This window comes from Mixophyes fleayi, chromosome 10 (assembly GCF_038048845.1).
Source record: "Mixophyes fleayi isolate aMixFle1 chromosome 10, aMixFle1.hap1, whole genome shotgun sequence".
Lineage (NCBI taxonomy): Eukaryota > Metazoa > Chordata > Amphibia > Anura > Limnodynastidae > Mixophyes > Mixophyes fleayi.
This window is the reverse complement of record NC_134411.1, coordinates 52,719,839-52,739,703: the sequence shown is the minus strand read 5'-3', so window position 1 is coordinate 52,739,703 and position 19,865 is coordinate 52,719,839. Positions and strand designations below refer to the sequence as shown.

The following is a 19,865-nucleotide window of genomic DNA, read 5'->3' as shown; positions in this document are numbered from 1 at the left end:
TCTACATGAGTGTCGAGAAGCAGAGAGAATACGCTTTGAATGTTCTCTTAATGTTTTGTTAAAAGCAAGGACAGAGAACAAGGTATTGTGTAATCTTTTAACTTCCAATGATTTTCAAGGCCCGTGTGTAGCACTCATACTGCCAAATACTGTCAGAGGTTCACTAGCTCAACTGTTACAAAGGAAAAGTCTTTGTAACAAGTGGAATGAATTACTTGTGTAACATAGCTATAGGTTATATGCTGAACCTTAAATATAGAGACTAATGTCGTTTTTATTGCGTTTATTTAACACATCAAGCAAAGCAGTAATCTCACAGTGACCTTCTAGCCTTCTCCTCAAACCATAACAAAAACATTTACCAAAGAATGCTATGCTGTTCAAGGTTGTATAAATTAGATGGGGAGTACGATCCTCAAACAATAGGCTTACTGAACTTTAAATAATACTTAGGGGTAAATGTATCAAGCTGAGAGTTTTCCGGCGGGTTTGAAAAGCCGATCAGATTCTAGCTACCATTTATTAGTACATTCTACAAAATAATAGCTAGAATCTAATTGGTTGCTATAGACAACATCTCCACTTTTCAAACCCGCTGGAAAACTCTCAGCTTGATACATTTACCCCATAGTTGTTACTGTCTATAACTTTTTAATATGTACAGATATATTAAAGTCACAGCGTTCTAATACTTAATTTTAAAAGATAATTGCCTACGTACACAACACGTTATATCTGTTGGCCTATATTTTTTGAAAGATACATTTGTCCAGTTCGAGATTTCCCACTTTTTTGGACTGAATTAACAAGTAATTAATTGATGTAAAATACATGTTTGATATCAACTAATTTAATTAGCCCAGATTAATTCCGTAAAAATATAATGGGATTTACAAAACCGGACAAATGTCTCCCTTGGGTCAGGTTGTCATGTCTGGTTCAAATCCTCCAATTGATTTACAATTTACTATTTTGCTGCCTGATGGTAAAAATCAGCTTCTATTGTCTATGAGCTGAAGATTTATGCTGACATGTATCAAATCAGATAGGGACAGATCTCAAAGTTCCCCTCCATTCCCTATTTCCTACAATAGAACTTGGCAGAAGGCCAAGACTACAGCTAGTTCTTTACATTGTTTCAACAATGTTGAAGCTTTGTGAGAATAAAAAAAAACCCATCATTGTTAAAAATAAGATGATCATTTTAAAGGGATATTCTACTGTTGTGGACTTTGTTTTATTTAATGTATATGTTGTAATATATAAAATTATCTGTAAGGTAAAGGATCTTTCTTCTGAAGGTGGGCATGTATGTGCCTCAACCACGGCATCACCTGCCCGATATCACTGGGTTTGAAATCTATAGCTTAGTCAGCTTTGCCTTTCAGAAATTAAAACCCACTGACATCAGACAAATAATGCCTTGCTGGAGGCGAGCATGTTTTCACAGAGTATACATGCCTTAGATGCACTCTGTTAGAGGATGCATTTAGCAAAATAATATAAGATATGTAGGCAGTCTGATTTTCAAACATGACCTTTTGGGGGTTTTAATACCTATTCATTTTACATTAATACAAATCAGCAAAAATTATCTGTTCTTTTAAATGCTGGGGTTTTTTTCAAGCATAGGATAGCAAAATAATGAATACAAATATTTGCAGATCATTTTATTTTTAAAAATGAGTTGACATCTTTAACTTATTTTTTCCCATGCTTGGTTATTTTAAAGTATTGTTATACATAGGCAGTGGATACAACTATTACTTGAAAATAAACTGTTTTGTGCAGATGGAAAATGACTATATAAATTTTGTGTCTTGCATGTTTGCAAGCTTTTTTCAGTGATTTTTGCTAAACAACATCTGAAAAAGCAAATGTAAACAATGAAAAGAAAAAAATGCAATTTAGCTAAGGCAGATGTAACAATTTATAATCTAAGAGTTAAAAAAACACTTAATTTTTGGTATAGTTTCCTTTTAATGTAAGCCTAGCCAGCACTGTATCTCATGCTGCACAAAGTAGAAAAGGAAAAGGCTGTGGCTGTGAGTTTATTAAATAGGTTTTATAGAGTTACTTCTCATTTGGTGAAAAGCTCTCATTCATAAAAAAAAACTGATTGAGTAAATATTAATGAGACATATTATTGTTTTTTGCTGTTTTTTGCTGGTAATATTTATTAATCCTGTAAAGCATTGTAGCTATAGTGTATAGAACTAATTATTTTTCCAGGCAGGTATACAATACTGATCCCACAGATGAGCTAAATCATATATCCATGTCTAAAAGCTACAGTTTATAAGACTCCATTAGAAGAGGATGTAATGTTATTATAAGGCACTTGTGCAGAACACCTATGTTGATGTCAAAATGTCAGTAAAGCATTGAAGAGCACAAGTTATTGTGCAATGGAAATATGTGTGATTTTTAAATAAGGCTCAAATGCTCCTTATTGTGAAGCTCTATGGGAATTAAGTACATTTTATTCAGAAGCTATGTGAGTCGTACAAACTATGATTTAAAAGATATCTTACAAAATCCTAACGTCATGTAAGGCAATGTGGTTTCTCCAATCTATGATCTAAACTTTAAGAACTTGACTGCAATTTGCCCCATGAAACTAAATTACATTTTGGGAGCATCTCCTTGAGGACAATTAAGGAAAATGTATCTATAATCACCATTGATAATCTTAGACACTAAGACAATGGTCACCTCACAACTAAGACTAATAATTATTAACACTAATTTAAAAAACCTCCCAAAGAATATAAAACAATTTTCACACAGTTACATATTACTCCAGATCACTAGCAGCAAGTGAAAAGAGACAGGAACAAGAAAGGTGAATAGTGCTTAAAAGGCATCTCAGCTTCTTGCATTATCAATCCATCTTTGGCTTCGTGCCAAACATTAAACAATATTTGGAAACTCTTTTACCTATATGTATAAGGTGTGAGGTTTTCTTTCATATCATAGAAAGTATGTGTTAAGCATTGCACGAAAGGAATAATCAGCTGATCGTCTCTTTTGTACCGACAGATTTTTCATTTGGATGTATCTTTTATTCAGCCCCACAGCTTCAGCTGATCTGACACTTCTCCTTTTTGCTCAACTTTCTTCTCCTCTGTTCAAGACTTCTCTCAATGAGTTCATCTTCCTCTACAGCCCTACAACAAGTATTTAGGAGAGCAAATGTTACAAAACATGACATGTAAAAGTGAGTTGTAGAGCCAAGAATACTATATTTATTGAAAAAGAGACATACTTTCTCTCCTTGATATGTAGATCTCTCACCAGACCATCGCGTTGGTCTACAAGAGACACCAACTCGTCAAGCAAAAGCTTCTCTCTTCTCTTCTGAGCTTCACTTTTCAAGCACTCTATGAGACAAAAAAAAAAGAATAGAAAACTCTCTTAAACTAACAATGCCAACTATCTTTTTAGCACAATAAATAATAGTAGACTTGTAATTATTCCTAATTATGTTTACCAATGTCTTTTCAACGATCGGTTGGTTCATTTTCTGATCTTTTTATGATGGCTATCCTGCCAAGTTTGTTGGGTTGTGTCAATTAGACTAATGTAGAGGGGATAGACCATGGAGCAAATAAGAATATCACACATGAAAAAACTAGCAAGTGTTAGCCATTTGTTGCTATAACTGAATAAAGAGCTGGAGTGATATGTTCTTATTGGCAACACAGGGTCATGGAGAATATAGACCACATTCACTGATGACTAGTTGAGATTACAAAAACCATTCACAGGTGACTAATGGAGATCAAATATCCCATTCACTGAAGGCTAGTGGAGAATTTAGATCCAATTTACTAGAGGGGAATTTGGATATAATTCACTGGTGACTAGTTAAGATTATAGAGTCTATTCAACTGTGACTAGTAAAGATTATAGAATCCACTCATTGTTGGCTAGTAGAGAATACAGACTTCTTATACTCATCTCCCTCTCCCTCTAGCTAGTGAAATTAAAGCATCTATCAGTCTAAGCTATAACAGGCTGAAAAAGTCAAGTTTCTTATCATACTGTGACTTCTCTGGAGTTCACTTTAGAAGAGATGACAGAGCATTATCAGCATGCTACTGTTATGAACTTGCCCTTACAATAGCCCTTATCCAAGAGGGCCAGGACTGTCTCATGAAGATTCCATCTTGGACCTCATTTCCTGTTTGGGCCTAGAAAACACACTTTCTGTTTTGAAGCCTTTGCTATGAGCATTGTGTTTGTAACTAGATGCTTCCACAGAACCTTGCCCCCTCTTGTGATTCGGATTGCAATTGCTTGATATTTCTACCAGACCTTTATCTTCCTTGAGACTTTGGATTTCACTTGTTGGATACTTGAAATTGATATATATCAAAATAAATCCTGTTTACTACAGAACTACCTGGCTATTGGGTTCCGTTTGTGATACCAGAAGTGTGACAGCAACATAGTAAGCAGACAGATGCTCCAGGGACACATTATCTCATGTTCCCCATGTGTACATGGTGCCATTCTTCTAGGCAGCAAGTAAGACAAATTCAGATACACTGAATTATCTTACTTCGATTTGCCTTACCCTTTGATACCACGTTTGCCAGTATGGTTTGACCTCTGCCTGCACAATCACGTCTGTTCACCATCCACTCCGCTGATAGCTAACTTGGAGGGCTGTGTCCTACACATCCCTTGCAGCAAACTCCAAACTTGGCAAAGATCGGGGGCGTGTTTAGACTCCGCGCCTCCTAGTTTAGCAGCGCAAATATCAGCAAGTGGCCTTCAGTCCCTGTGACTCATGACAGTATACTCTGGCCATGTCTACTGAAGGACCCAGTGGACCCTCGGCTTGTGATCCTCTTATGCACTTGGCTCACAGAGTTGCTAAACAAGATTCTGAGCAGGCCCAGCTCCTCCAGTGTATTCAGGGGGTTGTTGCTAGAATGTAATTTCTTCAAATTAAGCGGTCTCTTAGGCAGTTGTTGTCAGCTCCTCTGGGGTTACTCTACCTACCCAGGCCCCCTCTGCAGTCGCTGCTCCAGCCTTACGCCTTCCTACACCAGAGAAATATGACAGAGAGCAGAAGAGATGCCAGGGATTTTTGAATCAATGTTTGATACATTTTGAATGCAACCCTGGATCGTTCACCTTTGAACGCATTAAGATTGTGTTATCTCCCTGCTCTCCGGTCAGGCTTTGGCATGAGCCTCTCCCCTACGGAAACACAAAGATACTTTGCTGCAGAATGCCTCATCTTTTATTGAAGCCTTCCACAAAATCTTTGTTGAGTCTGGTAGAGTTTCCTCTGTTGCCTCCAGTCTCCTGATTTTACGCCAGGGTACCCAGACCATGGGTCAATATGCAGTCCAGTTCCGCAATTTGGCCTCTGAATTGAAATGGATAACCAGGCGCTGGTGGCAATTTTTTGGCAGGGCCTGACAGACCACATAAGGGATGAGTTGGTCTCCCGTGAGCTCCCAGTGAACCTTGATTCCTTAATCTCTTTATGCAATAGAATCGACCTACGCTTCCGGGAACGAGCACAAGAGAGATCATCTGGCAGTCATTTCCTGGCCCCTCGCTTTCAAAATCCAGTGCCTCCTGATGAGCCCATGCAGATTGGACGGCTCTGTCTCTCTCCTGAAGAAAGAGAGAGGCGTTTCAAACAGAACCTCTGTCTTTACTGCAGGGAACAAGGCCACCTAATTTCTGCCTGCCATAAGAGGCCAGGAAAATGCCTTCTCCTAACCGGTAACAGAGAGGCTGATCTAGGAGTCAAGTTCACTACTCCCTATACCCCTGCGGATTCTGATCTCTTTATGTCCATCACTCTGGATACACCTGATGGCCCCTTTGTGACCTCTGCCTTTGTGGACTCCGACTCTGCCAGGAACTTCATACCTGCCACACTGGTCTCACAGCTCCACATTCCTATCCGAGATCTGCCTCAGCCGTTATACCACTGCGGTGGATGGGAACAGCGTTACCAATGGTTCTTTTATTCGGCTGATGGTAGGGGTGTTACATTTGGAGTGGATTGAGTTCTTGGTCCTTCCCACTCTATTAATTCTGTCATTCTGGGGTTGTCTTGGCTCAGACTCCATGCACCTCAATTCAACTGGAATTCGGCCCAGGTCATTTCTTAGGGTACTCAATATTTCGGAAAATGTCTCTTTACAAACAGAACCTGGAAGATCTGCTGTTCCTTTGCAGAATCACCTCATCTCTACTGGGGCTCCCAGGTCCCTATACTTAATTTCAGGATGCCTTCTGTAAAGCGGCTTTCGAGACCCTTCCTCCGCATCGTCCTTGGGACTGTCCCATTGATCTGCTACAAGATAAACCTATTCCTAGGGGTAGGATTTATCTACTTTTCTTACCAGAGAATCAAACAATGTCACAATATATTGCTGAAAACCTTCAATGAGGATTCATTAGGAAGACTTCGTCTCCTGTTTTCGTGAAAAAGAAGGACGGAACGTTACGTCCTTGTTTTGACTATCGGCAGTTAAACGCTATAACCATTAAAAACAGACACTCTCTTCCTCTCATCTCTCCGCTATTTGACCAGATAAGCAGCTCCAAAATATTTTCCAAACTGGAATTACGGGGAACTTACAATCTTATCTGAATCCGGGAAGGGGATGAGTGGAAAACTACCTTTAGTACCCGCGATGGACACTTCAAGTACTTAGTGATGTCCTTTGGGCTTTGTAATGCTCCTGCGGTGTCCCAGTCCTTCATTAATGAAATCTTCCGTGACCTTCTCTACTCTACGATGGTAGTGTATCTGGATGATATTCTGATTTTCTCTCCTGACCTTATTTCCCACCAGTACCATGTGACGGAGGTTCCCTCCCATCTCCGTGCTCACCAGTTGTTTTGCAAACTCTAAAAATGTGTTTTTGAAGTTTCTCAAATCTCATTCTTGGGGTATATCGTTCTGGCTCAGGTCTCCAGATAGGTCTGGAGAAACTTTCTGCCATTCTCAACTAACCTCAACCCTCCAGCTTGAAAGTTGTGCAATGTTTTATTGGTTTTGCCAATTACTACAGGCAATTTATCAAGCACTTTTCCACCTTGATTACTGCACTGACCTGGAGGTCAGCCAACCTTAGAAAGTGGACCCCTGAGGCCATTGTTGCATTTTCCACCTTAAAGGAGGCCTTAGTTTTTGCCCCAGTCCTGACTCAGCCCAACCAAGAGAAACCTTTTCTCCAGGATGTGGACGCCTCCTCAGTCGGAGTAGGGGCTGTTCTCTCTCAAGAATGTCCTTCCGGCGATTTACATCCCTATGGTACACGGCTGAACATAATTATGGGATTGGTGACAAAGAACTGCTAGCCATTAAATCTGTGCTTGAAGAGTGGCATTATCTTTTAGACGGAGCTCGACATCTAGTTACGGTTTACACCGATCATAAAAATCTAGTCTACCCTTGGGATGCTCGGTGTTTGATCCCCCACCAAGCTAGGTGGTCCTCATTTTTTGCTTGCTTTGACCTGAAATTGACTTACAGTTTCGGTGCTCAGAATTCCCGGACTGATGCCCTATCATTCGTTGAGTCTGATCTTAGCCCTACCTCTGAGCCTCCTCGCATATTTAGGCCTTCCAGTATTGTTGGCCTCACCTGGACTTCACATAAGACCCCTCCTGTCGGCTGTTCCTAGTTGGAACCACATTTTCGCCTCAAGGCTCTTCGTTGGGATCACACCACGAAATTCGCGGGTCATACTGGTTTGTGAAAACTCTCTCCTTACTGTCTCGTCGTTACTGGTGGCCCACTCTTCAAGCTGATGTGAAGGAATTTGTTGCTGCGTGTGCTGCTTGTGCCCAGAATAAAGTACACAAACAACCTCCATCTGGGTTACTTTTGCCATTGCTTATTCCTGATCGTCCCTGGGCAAGTATATCCATGGATTTTATTATGAATCTACCTCCCAGTAATGGCTTTAATACTATCTGGGTAACTGTGGACAGATTCTCAAAAATGGCTCACTTTGTCCCTTTGAAAGGTCTTCCCTCCACTTCCAAACTTGCCCAAATATTCATCAAAGAAATTTTTTGTTTACATAGGTCTCCACAGGAGATCGTATCCGACCAGGGAGTACAATCCATTTCTTGTTTCTGGAGGGCCTTCTGTAAAGATCTGGGGATGGATTGAAATTCTCCTCGGTTTATCTCCCCCAGACTAATGGTCAGACGGAACTGGTTAACCAAGATCTTTAATTATTTCTCCGCTGTTTCTCCAATAACAAGCAAACTGACAGGAGCAGTCTACTTCCCTGGGAAGAGTTTGTTCATAACAACCATATCAATGCATTTTCTGGTTCCTTCCCCTTTTTTATTGATTATGGTGTCCACCCCATTCTTCACGATTTTTCCTCCTCCCCAGCAGGGACAGTTCCTGCTGCTCATGCTATGAATCGCGACTTTGGTAAAGTCTGGACAAATACCAAAGAGAAGTTATTACAGTCTTCTCAGCAGCATAAACTCTCAGCAGATCATCATCGGAGAATGGTACCTGTTCTGCAAGTTGGGGAAAAGGTGTGGCTCTCCACACAGAACCTTAAGCTACGGGTACTCTCAATGAAACTGGCCCCATGATTCATTGGGCCTTTTCCAGTACTTCAGTTGGTTAATCCTTTAACCTACAGAATTCAACTCCCTCCCTCTCTCAAAGTGCACAATACTTCCATATTTCCTTACTGATACCACTGGTGCTCAATACATTTTCTCATGTTCCATCTTCTCCTCATCCTATCCCCACAGCTTCTGGTAACGAGTATGAAATAAACCATATATTTTCATAAAAGATGCTCCTCGGAGGGTAGGCCTTCTGGAAGTGAGGGGGGTACTGTCAGACGCCATCCCCACACTCACCATCGGTGCCAGGAATGGACGCCTTCCTCTGCCGGCAGCTCTGTCCGTTGGTAGGCAGCTGGACACCGTCTGTAACAATACTGGTGGTATTATCTGAAGCCCAATAGCCGAGTAGATATCCAGAGAGTAGTCAGACATTTGCCGGGTCGGTACACAAGAGGGTAGTCAGACGTTTGCCGGGTCGGTACACAAGTAGGTAGTCACAGATGCAAGGTAGAGGAGCAGGTAGCAGGAGCTGAGCAAGCAGAATACTCAAGCATATGTCTGAACCAGGAAGTGCCATTTATAGGCCCAAACAGGAAACAGGATCCAAGATGGATTCTCTTTGATTCCAAGCTGGCCATCTTGGATAAGGGCAAATCTAAGGGCAAGTTTGCAAATACAGAGACCTCTAGTGGTCGGAGGTGCAAATGTCAAAGTAATTCCTTACACCGTCCTCTCTCCTCAGGATTGCCGTGCGCATGTGTGTCTGTTCGTGTCTCCATTTCCTAGCAACGGGATGCTTCTCTGCACTTCCTGTCGGCAGTCAGCTGTTCGGGTCGCCGCTTCCACTGCCACCAATCAGGGATAGGGCTCCACTATTTAAACCTGCCTCTAACACTAGGTAGGCCTCAGAGTATCTAGGTCTTCCTATGCCCCAGCGTTCCAGCCTGTTTCCCTGCTCTCTGACTGACCTCCTGTGTACTGAACCGGCTATGCCTGGTTCTGCTTCTGGATCTCCCTTTGGCCTGATTGCACCCACTGTATCTGACCTTGGGCTTACTGACTTCGATTTGCCTTACCCTTTGATACCATGTTTGCCAGTACGGTTTGACCTCTGCCAACATGACCACGTCTGTTCACCATCCACTCCACTGATAGCTAACTTGGAGGGCTGCGACCTGCACGTCCCTTGCAGCAAATTCCAAGCTCCCTTGTGGGGGTCCCAAGTGAAGGCCGGGGGCGTGTTTAGACTCTGCGCCTCCTGGCTTAGCAGTGCAAATATCAGCAAGTGGCTTTCAGTCCCTGAGACTCGTGACACCTTATTTGCCTCAACAATATTTTGTTTTATAACATGTACACTCATAACTCTCAAACTGGTTTATTGATGTGATTGATAGAGATCTGTCGGCAGGCACATCTTCTCTTATAACACTCTATGCATTGAAAATTATCTAAATTGTTATGCAGTTATCTGGGAATTTAAGATTTTTTTATAAACTTTACAAAACACCATTAACAAAATGTATTTTAAAGATGGAACAGCGCACATAAAAAAGGTCACAGAGAGTTGATCGCTAATATATATTTGTTTTTTTTAAGCAAAGCTATAAGTCCTGTGCATCAAGCCTAATGACATGTGGCCTGATTCATTAAGGTTCTTAAATGAAGAGGTATCTTATTTCAGTCTCCTGGACAAAACCATGTTACAATGCAAGGGGAGCAAACTAGTTTTCTGTTTTGCACATAAGTTAAATACTGACTGTTTTTTCATGTAGCACACAAATACTTGATAGCTTATTTGCACACTGAAATGTAAAGTTGATAATTTGTGTGCTACAGTCAGTATTTAACTTATGTGCAAAACAGAAAAATAGTTTGCACCCCTTGTATTGTAACATGGTTTTATCCAGGAGACTGAAATAAGATACCTCTTCATTTAAGATCCTTAATGAATGAGGCCCATAGTCTCTTTGAGACTACTAACTGGTTTCCCATGCAGCTGTGTTTGTGTATTCTCGTCATGGGTCTCTTACCATCAGTACAAAGCAGGGCTCGCAGGTCTCTGCTCAACAGTTCAAACCGTCTTTCCAGGTCTTGCTCCTCTGCACTGAAAGAAGAAGAGTAACTGTAACTGTTACTGTAAGTGAATATGGTGAATATGTAAAATAATATATAAAAAGCATAATATAAAATATTAGTATGATATTTGTATTTAATACTTTGGAATGTAATTAAAACTCCGCCACTTACAGCAACTGAAGCTCATCCTGTCTGCGGATTAAAGCATTTTTTTTATTCACCAATGTGAACCACTCCTGGATCATGGTCTCCTCGGCCTCCTTGTCTGAACCTGGTGATCCAAGGGATTAAAGGTTAACATAATACCATCATGACAAAATAAATAGCTCCATATATTGATAAACTCCAGTTAATAATAGTATACCATTTTCCATCAGAAGTCGGAGCTCCTTTTCTACTATTGCTGCCCTTGAGTCAATCTCTTTCTGCTGGTCCTCCAAAGCAGAGAGCTCAGAGGTCACATACTGGCTGGCATCTTTAAGAACCTTGGAAGAAAAATAGATGCAACATAAATAGAATTAGAGTAGCATGGATGTGTTAAATACTTCCAACAGACAGTTTTATTATTTAAATGTAAACACAAAATACATAGCTATATTTTATTAACCAGTGCACAGTTTGTATTTTTCAGGGTCTCAAAAGTGTCCTTTGTTCCCACAAGAGGGCTCTATAATACCTTTACAGAAAAACATCAGATTACATTATGAGATCAGAGCAGTAACATGATGTACCCAGGGCCGGATTAACCTGAGGTCTAACTGGGCTACAGCCCAGGGGCCTCGGGCATCCATGGGGCCCTTGACAGAGTTGAGCAGAGGTACTGATCGGGACGGAGGCCCGATCAATGCTGAGCTCTGTCACTGCAGTCCTCCTTCTCCAGCGCTCAGTAAACTCCTTACTGAGGACATCTCGCGAGAGTGTCACGTGATCTCCTAAGTAAGGAGCTTACAGCGCGCCGCGGAAGGAGGACTGCAGTGACAGGAGAGGAGAAGGCAAGCGCTTGGAGGGGGGGGGGTGGTCGGTCGGCTATCAGGGGGGCCAGGCTGCTAATGGGGGTGGGCCTCACGGGGGAATGGGGGCCCCATTAGCCCAGGGGCCTCCATTCCGTTAATCCGGCCCTGGATGTACCACAACAATAAGTTAAACCGTTTGTACAGTCAAACTAGAAGAAGAAATATCCATCCATTTACAGAATGAATTGGTACACAGATCATTTAAATTCACTGCACTTTCTCTGTAACATCAGAGTTACTAAACACAATACCAAAGGGATGAAGTGACTTTAAAGAAGGGACCTGAATGTGTCCATTTTAGGATTGCCTGTCTGTGTTTATGCAGCTTCCCATACACAAACGTTATATATTCTATCTTGAATCTAAATCCTCTAAATCAGTGCCACAAGCTTGAATCAGGAGACTATGTAGGTGATTTACTTACTGCATACACAGGGTAAAAAGGGCAAGTGGCCAAGTTTCCAAAGGACCCCAACATTCAATAAGGTTTTATTTGTTACTTAATTTCACATCCTATCACTGGGCCAGTCTTCCTGATTCACTGACAGTGTAATGCAGTGGCGCACGCAGGGGGGGTTTCTGAGTCTCTAGAAACCCCCTCCCTGTGCTAACTAAGTGGCCACTGTCCTATACAGCAGCCGCGGCGCTGTCAAAGAAGCGTCCGTGGCGGTGCTGTATACAGCACCGCCGCAGATGCTTCTTAGACAGCGCCGCGGCTGCTGTATAGGACAGCGCTGGCGAAACGGAGCTGCTGCGAAGCAGATCTCTCTCGTGTTTTTTTTTGGGTTTTTTTTCGGTCAGCGTGGAGAAACCCCCTCCCCCCCTTCCCGACAATCCTCCGTGCGCCCCTGTAATGTATGCACTCAGTCAGAGATGCAGTTCTCAATGTTACAAAAGTATTGCACATAAAATACAAACCCTTTTCATGTCTGCAGAAGTGGGAAGAGGCCAAGCCACAAATGCAATGTTTTAGAGTTGTAACAAAATAGTAGACTTAGTAAAGATAAATGTGAAATCTAATTAATTTTACTAGTAAGATTACTGACAAGTTACCCAACAATAGTTAATAACACCCAGCTATCATTGACCCAGCCAACAACTGTATACTTGTAGGAAGAGGCCACAGGCCTTACCTATTGTTAATCTGAGGGAGAAAAATGTTGTAATCTTGCATGCTCCATCTATTTTATAATAGAGATAATATAGAATTGTGGGTATAATGTTATACAATTCTACAGTTCATCTATATTATTCATTAATACATGTATATTTTTGATCATACCATGACCAAATAATCAGGGATTCCTAGGCTTGAACAAGCTGCTCATGACAAATGTTTCTGGTTATAACCAGAGCTATGGCTTTCTCAGAAACATAATTTCTTTTTGACCAGTGTTTTCATTTGCAATTACAAACTTCTAGGTTCAACATTTGGTTACCGGTATATAGGTTAAGTGGCAATTTTTAAACCCAATGCAATTTTACAGTTTCAAGGTAATGCTTGGTTTTACCTTTCAGATTTCTATAAGTAACAATTTAGAGGGTCAAACTGATATGATTAGGCATTTGTTGGAAATGTACTTATAAGGGTTAAACAGAAATGTTCTTTTTATGTGGCTATATACCTTCAAGCTATTGCTTCTGTAAATAATGTAACCATGACTCTAAGCGAACCATATATCTACAGTACATTTGTATTATTACCTTATATGGTCACAGTCCAGGGAGCTGATCAAATGATTTCTAAATAAGATTTACCTTTACAAGAACAAAGAGGCCTCACACTGGGACAAGATTGAATTGAATTGAATTGAATTGATTGGTGCCCAGAAGACTGCTCTCTAAAGAAATCAGGTGTCCAAAATGAGGCAACACCACTGTATATACTATTTAATCACTTAATTGTTGTTTGGTTTTATTGATAGTAAGTTTCTTATACTCACTTAACAAGTCACTGACATTATTTGAACATACATTCCAATGGGAACAGTACTGCAGCATGTATTTGCTTATGGTGCATATGTAAAAAATGATTAAACAAACTAAATATGTAAAAAAGACACAATAACGGGAATTTGCTAACTAGATAGTTTAGATTGAGAAATGACAACACGCCAGATGGCGTAACATAAGCAGAAGAGAAGAACAAATGATGTGGCAGTGTTGAAACTAATTAAAAAAAGTTATAGGGAAGTAACAGAAGCTGGCATAGTCAAGAAATTATGATAGACAAATGTAAAAGACAAAATGGTATTGTGTAACATCCAACATAACATTATAAAGCAATAATGCTTATCACACAACAATCCCAAACAAAAAATCCATATGGTGACATGTGCCAAATTCCAGCAGCATATTAGGATCAGCAGACCCATCCATTATGAACTCCTAACAATCCACCAGTGACAACAGGATCAGGAAAAAAACACAGAAAGTAGAACAAGGAATTTAAACAGAGGCAGAGTCCAATGTCATCCAAGGTAAATCTCAAATAGATAAAGAATCTTGAGATTCAGGAACAAGATGTGCAAACTAAAGCTAGCCAAGTATTTGTAGAGACCTGACGGTCACTACTTCAGTTTGTCAGGGTGGTACATGCACAAATGGCGCTACAAATCCGAATGGCACATGTCTGGATCCTGCCAGCTGTGTAACAACTTGTAAATGCCAGTGTGTGTGTGTTTAGCATCACACGTTGGTCCAGTGCAAGCAAAGTTTCCTCCCTCTGTCTCCTACTGTCATTTGCATTCTATCTTTGCCCCTGTGTGTTGGAGATGATGGGGACTGCAGGGGAGAAACAGTGATGTCTTAAGACAAAGGACTGAGTTTACCATACAGAGACTGAGGAGAACGCCAAGAGTGCAATGCTAGGCAGGAAACCTTTTAAGTAATGTTTAGAAACACAGGTGCGTGCTGAATTTACATGATCATGAGCTATATAGTCATGGTGTACATAAGGGTGGAAAAGGGGCATCCAGGGGTAAATGTATCAAGCTGAGAGTTTTCCGGCGGGTTGGAAAAACCAATCAGATTCTAGCTATCATTTATTTAGTACATTCTACAAAATGATAGCTAGAATCTGATTGGTTGCTATAGGCAACATCTCCACTTTCCAAACCCGCTGGAAAACTCTCAGCTTGATACATTTACTGGGGGGTCTTTATTGCATACATAGACTTTTTGGGCTTAATATAGGAAGTGAACCCAGCATATGAATGGACCAATACCAAAAAACATTTTATCAATGACAACAGGCTAAGGGAAGGCATAAGACACTTGAATTAAGGTCTTCTCTCTCTCCTGCCTTATTTGAGCCAGGCAAACTGAGTCTAATAGTACAGGTTCCATTTTAATATTAGATTTAGTTTACATTAAATCTAAATCTGTCAATAAAGGAGTCCCAAATGTAAAAAAAGTAAAAGTGAAGAAAGAAACACAATTAAAAAAAAAATAATAAATCACATATTGTGTCTCTCCTGCATAATTATATCAAATATCTAAAAAAACATACATTTTCCATATTCCTCTACTTGGAAACCCAGCTAACTAAAGATTGGGGCAATTACCTCAGATGATTGCTGAAATCCAGCCATTAACACATATGCAGACTATGATTTGAACCTAGCATATGACCAATACCAAAGTCATAGACAGCAGGTCAAAGGTACAGTCTACATAGCTGAAGGCCTTAGTCACATCAAGACTTACTAATACAATGGAGACCATAATTTCTTCTGTTGTGGCTAAAATATTGTCTAAAGTTTTCATGTGAATTTAAGTAGCATTGTGTTTTCCCTGATTTCACAATTATCACTTATTGAATGGAGGGGGGATGATTTGTGGCCTGAAATGACTGACAGATATTGAGCAGGCAAGGGGTGAGGTACTCTGAAATCATTTAAAAAATTTGGTATGTAGGCCAGCTGTCCTAGAGAATTGCACCTTCTGGAAGGTGAAGATAGTGTTAGTTACTTATTGTTCAGATATTGGGCAATCTAAGAAATGTATTTGGTCCTGACTCAATAACATATTAGTGGTAGATGTCACATAGCTAAGGGAAAAGAGTGAATGGTAGCTGTTTACCAGTGGATTGCACTACTGAACAAAGAGGCGCAGAGTCTAACATGTCCCTGGCCACTGACTAAGCAGACCTTAGCGAAACGCGTGTCGGCGTTCTCGCTGTCTGCACCATTATCTCATTTAATATAAGGAGGCAATTATACTCTTCTTACAGAAGCTCCTATAAGCCCACAGTTAGGTTGAAGCTGATGCTAGGTAGAGAGCAAGACACGACCCATATATGACATGAATGGAGCTTCATAGTTTATTCTCTCATTGCAGACAGGCAGTCTTAGGAACAATAAATGACTAGAATACAGCTGCTTCTCATACAAATAAGGCATATTATAGAAGACATCCTGATTGAAGCCTGTTTTTAGCTTCATGGATTAAAGCATATAGACTATACTCGTATAGAAAAATATTATATATCTGCGCAACCACCAGTTGATATCGGTGATGGCTGCCAAAATGGGGACAATGTAAACGGGGGGGACCCCTCCTCCCTGGTTGAGCTGTGAAAAGACCACAAGAAAAACTTGGGGTGGTCCCCAGGCGCCTGTGCATATAAACAATGGTAGTGGATGAGTTAATAAGTATATATTGAAACATAAACACAATGGTGAAGTGGAGGCATAAACTTTCACCTTCTAGTGCTGCAATAATTTAAAACAAGCACAGTAAACATTCAGCAGTCCTGCTGGTATGCATAAAAGTTCCAAAAAACAGACAGCCGTCTGTTTGAAACTCTTCTAATAGAAAAGTGGTTGCCAAGTCTGAAAGCAATTAAAAATTCGCCATGTGTATTAGGCCCAAAACAACAATAGGTATTGTGATCTCGTTGACTGTAAAAAACTAGTAACCGTCCAAGGTGCACAGTAAATAGTCAGTTGAAAACAATGTAAGTTGGCAATTGCTTTAAGGGTGCTAAAAGCTCCGGTAAACCTCATAAGGGATAGGGAACAGAGAAGGGGGTTGACTCACCCTACTTCTGCAGGATCTATTCCACAGGTGTCCGTATGGGGAAGCCGCTGTACGAGTCTCCGTCCACGCTGTTAGACATCCAGCTGCCGAGTGAAAGTTGGTTGTTCGCGCATGTGCATGCGGATGTGATTATCCAGTCTGTATTAGCGTGATGCCGGCTTGTCAGTGAGAGATGTAAATGCTGTTGGTTATTGGTAAATCCGTTTAGATTAGGTAACCTACGCGTTTCACCCAATGAAGGGCTTCCTCAGGGATGTATGGAATAGGAGGGCAACTTAGCCTCCTTTTATAGTTTTAAAACGGAGTTTAACCAATGAAGGTCTTTATAGACCAGATGTATTGATGAGGAGATTCAAAAATAGCAGCAAGCCTTACTTGGAATCAATATAGAGCAAAAAGTGTCAATATGTGAAAAAACATATATGAAACCAGGAATGTTAAAAGGTGCAAAAAAGGATTATTGTGAAAATGATAAATATGGTCCAAGTTGAAACCTTATATTTATTAAAGAAAACTGTTGAGCTCAAAATCAATATTTAAGCCTCGTGGTGTTAGAGTCTTTAATGTATAAATCCATTTACTTTCCTCACATGACATGGATCGGATGAAATCTCCTCCTCTCCATGGTCTTTTCACCTTACAGATGCCTAGAAATCGAAGCAATGAGGCATCCTTGTTGTGAAGAAGTGCAAAGTGATTGGAAACACTATGTGTCTCCAAACCTTTTTGAATGTTTCTTTGATGCTCGCTAATGCGGATATGTAGATCTCTTGCGGTCCTACCTACATACTGTTTGCCACAGGGGCACTCAAGCATGTATATCACCCCCTTGGTGTCACAGGTGATTTTATCCTTAATGGTATATGTGGCACCGGTAGCTGTTGCAGTAAATGTACAGGTGGGTTTAGTACCCCTCATATGACTAGTCCTGCATGCTAGACATCTTGTACAGTAGAAGAAACCTTTTTTATCTTCTCCCAGCCATGTGCTAATGGGTGTCTGTCTTGTAGTAGGGATACTGCTTGTTACAAGGACATTTTTAAGGTTGTTGGCCTTCTTATAGATGAACCTAGGTTTATTGGGTAAAACCTCCCTCAATTTGTCATCACCCAGAAGGATATTCCAATGTTTGCAGATAATTTTTTCTATTTTTTTGGAATCACTACTGTATCTGGTAATGAATGAGGGGGCGTCCGATGGTTCTCCAGATTTTATTGCCTTTTTTGTTAGGAGATTCTGCCTTTCCTCCTTCCTGACTTCACCAAGGGCTTTCTCTACAGGGGTACTCTCATAGCCCCTTTGTAGGAACCTTTCCTTTATAAGGTTGGCTTGGATGTCATATTGTTCTATGGTGGAACAGTTCCTCCTGATTCTGGTGAATTGACCCTTGGGAATGTTTCGCAGCCAGTTAGTATGGTGGCTGCTACAGGCCGGGATGTACGAATTGCAGTCAACCTCTTTAAGGTGTGTTTTTGTTGCAACCTGGTTATCTTCAATGTAGATCTCTAAATCTAGGAAGACAACTTTTTCTCTGCTGTAGTTAGCTGTGAATCTCATATTTAGATCATTAGTGTTGATGTAGAGTAGAAACTCTTCTAACTGTCCTATAGTACCGGTCCATACGCACAACACGTCGTCTATGAACCTGTACCATTTGTGTATATATTCTGTGAACGGGTTGTTGTTCCATATGGTAAGATTCTCCCAGTGGGCTACAAACAAATTCGCGTAACTAGGCGCGAATTTCGCGCCCATCGCAGTCCCGCGAACTTGTCTGTAGTATCCACTGTTTGCCCAGAAGTAGTTATGCTGTAGAACAAAGCGTATGCTTTGCAGAAGAAATTCTATTTGCTCTACTTGGAGGTTAGATTCTTCTCTAAGAATGTGACTAACATGCTGGCAACCTTTGTCATGATCTATAATCGTGTATAATGAAGTTACATCGCATGTAAGGAGAATAAATCCTTCTTCCCATTGGACACTCTGTAGTATTTCCAAAGTGTGGCTGGTGTCCCTCAAGTAACTTCTTTGCTGAGTGACCAGTGGTTGCAGAAAGAAGTCTATGTAGCTCGACAGGTTGGTAGTGAGGGAGTTTATCCCAGAGACAATTGGTCTTCCAGGTGGGTTGGTGCGTGACTTATGCAACTTGGGGAGCTGATATATAACAGGTAATCTTGGGTCCTTGATCCTAAGGAACTCCAATTCTGTTTTATTAAGTATTCCCTCCTCTGATGCACTTTTAAGTAATTGCACTAAGTCACATTGATAATGGGTTAGGGGGTCACCGTTGAGATGCTCATATGTATCTGAGTCACTCAATTGCCTTTCCAGCTCCGTTAGGTAGTCAGTGGTGTTAAGGACAGTGATCCCCCCTCCTTTGTCCGCTGGTTTGATGACAATGTCGTGATTCCCCTTCAATTCTTTAATGGCTCTCATCTCTGCCTTACTTATATTGCAATGAGAGCTATTTTCTTTTATTTTCAATTGCTCTAGGTCATTTTCAACTAGTTTCTGAAACGTGTTTACAAAAGATCCTTTCATGTAGTTAGGGTAAAATGTAGATTGGTTTCTTAAGGTTGTGTGAGTGTATTTGTCAAGTAATTCTCTATTGCTCTTGGGTGTTGTGGTGGAGGCAATGTCTTTCTGATCCTTGATAAAGTATCTCTTTAAAGTAAGCTTGCGGATAAATCTATGGATATCGATGTATGTTTCAAACTTATCCATTGCTCTATTTGGGGCAAATTTGAGTCCTTTCCCCAAAACCTCATATTGGGCTTTAGTAAGGTGGGTGCTGCTAAGGTTAAAAATTCCTTCGTTAGTGAGTGGAATTACTTTCTTATTTTGGGCCTTGCCCCTACACATTCTTCCTCCCCTCTTTCCTCTGAAGATATGCGCCTTTTTCTCCTTCTGGGGGATGGGGGGATTTGTCCTATTTGGTTTTTGTCCAGATGCACTGTTTCTGTCAGAAACCTGGGATCTTTCGTGAGATCTAAAAAAAGGTCCATGTTTTTCTCTGGATCCTGATCCCATGGTTCGTCACGATGTTCTATGTGTTGAATTTTCGGCACCTGTGTTATTTCTAATTTCTTCAAGATTTCTAGCTGTGCCTGTGAGATTTCTTTGTGGGCTGTGGCTTTGCCCTTC

At 40.8% G+C, this 19,865-nt stretch overlaps 1 protein-coding gene across 3 annotated transcripts in view; it reads right to left on the bottom strand.

Moving 5' to 3' along the window:
• Window positions 1-270: 270 nt before the first annotated feature.
• EHBP1L1 (EH domain binding protein 1 like 1) overlaps window positions 271-19,865 on the bottom strand; it is a 149,145-nt gene continuing 129,550 nt past the window's right edge. For all 3 annotated transcript variants that reach the window (XM_075188756.1, XM_075188757.1, XM_075188758.1), the window contains 5 exons: window positions 11,030-11,150; window positions 10,837-10,936; window positions 10,620-10,693; window positions 3,269-3,383; window positions 271-3,170 (listed from right to left, as the gene is read on the bottom strand). In XM_075188756.1, the coding sequence (XP_075044857.1) occupies window positions 3,083-3,170; window positions 3,269-3,383; window positions 10,620-10,693; window positions 10,837-10,936; window positions 11,030-11,150 (498 nt within the window). In that variant the 3' untranslated portion in view covers window positions 271-3,082. The remainder of the gene's footprint in view (window positions 3,171-3,268; window positions 3,384-10,619; window positions 10,694-10,836; window positions 10,937-11,029; window positions 11,151-19,865) is intronic.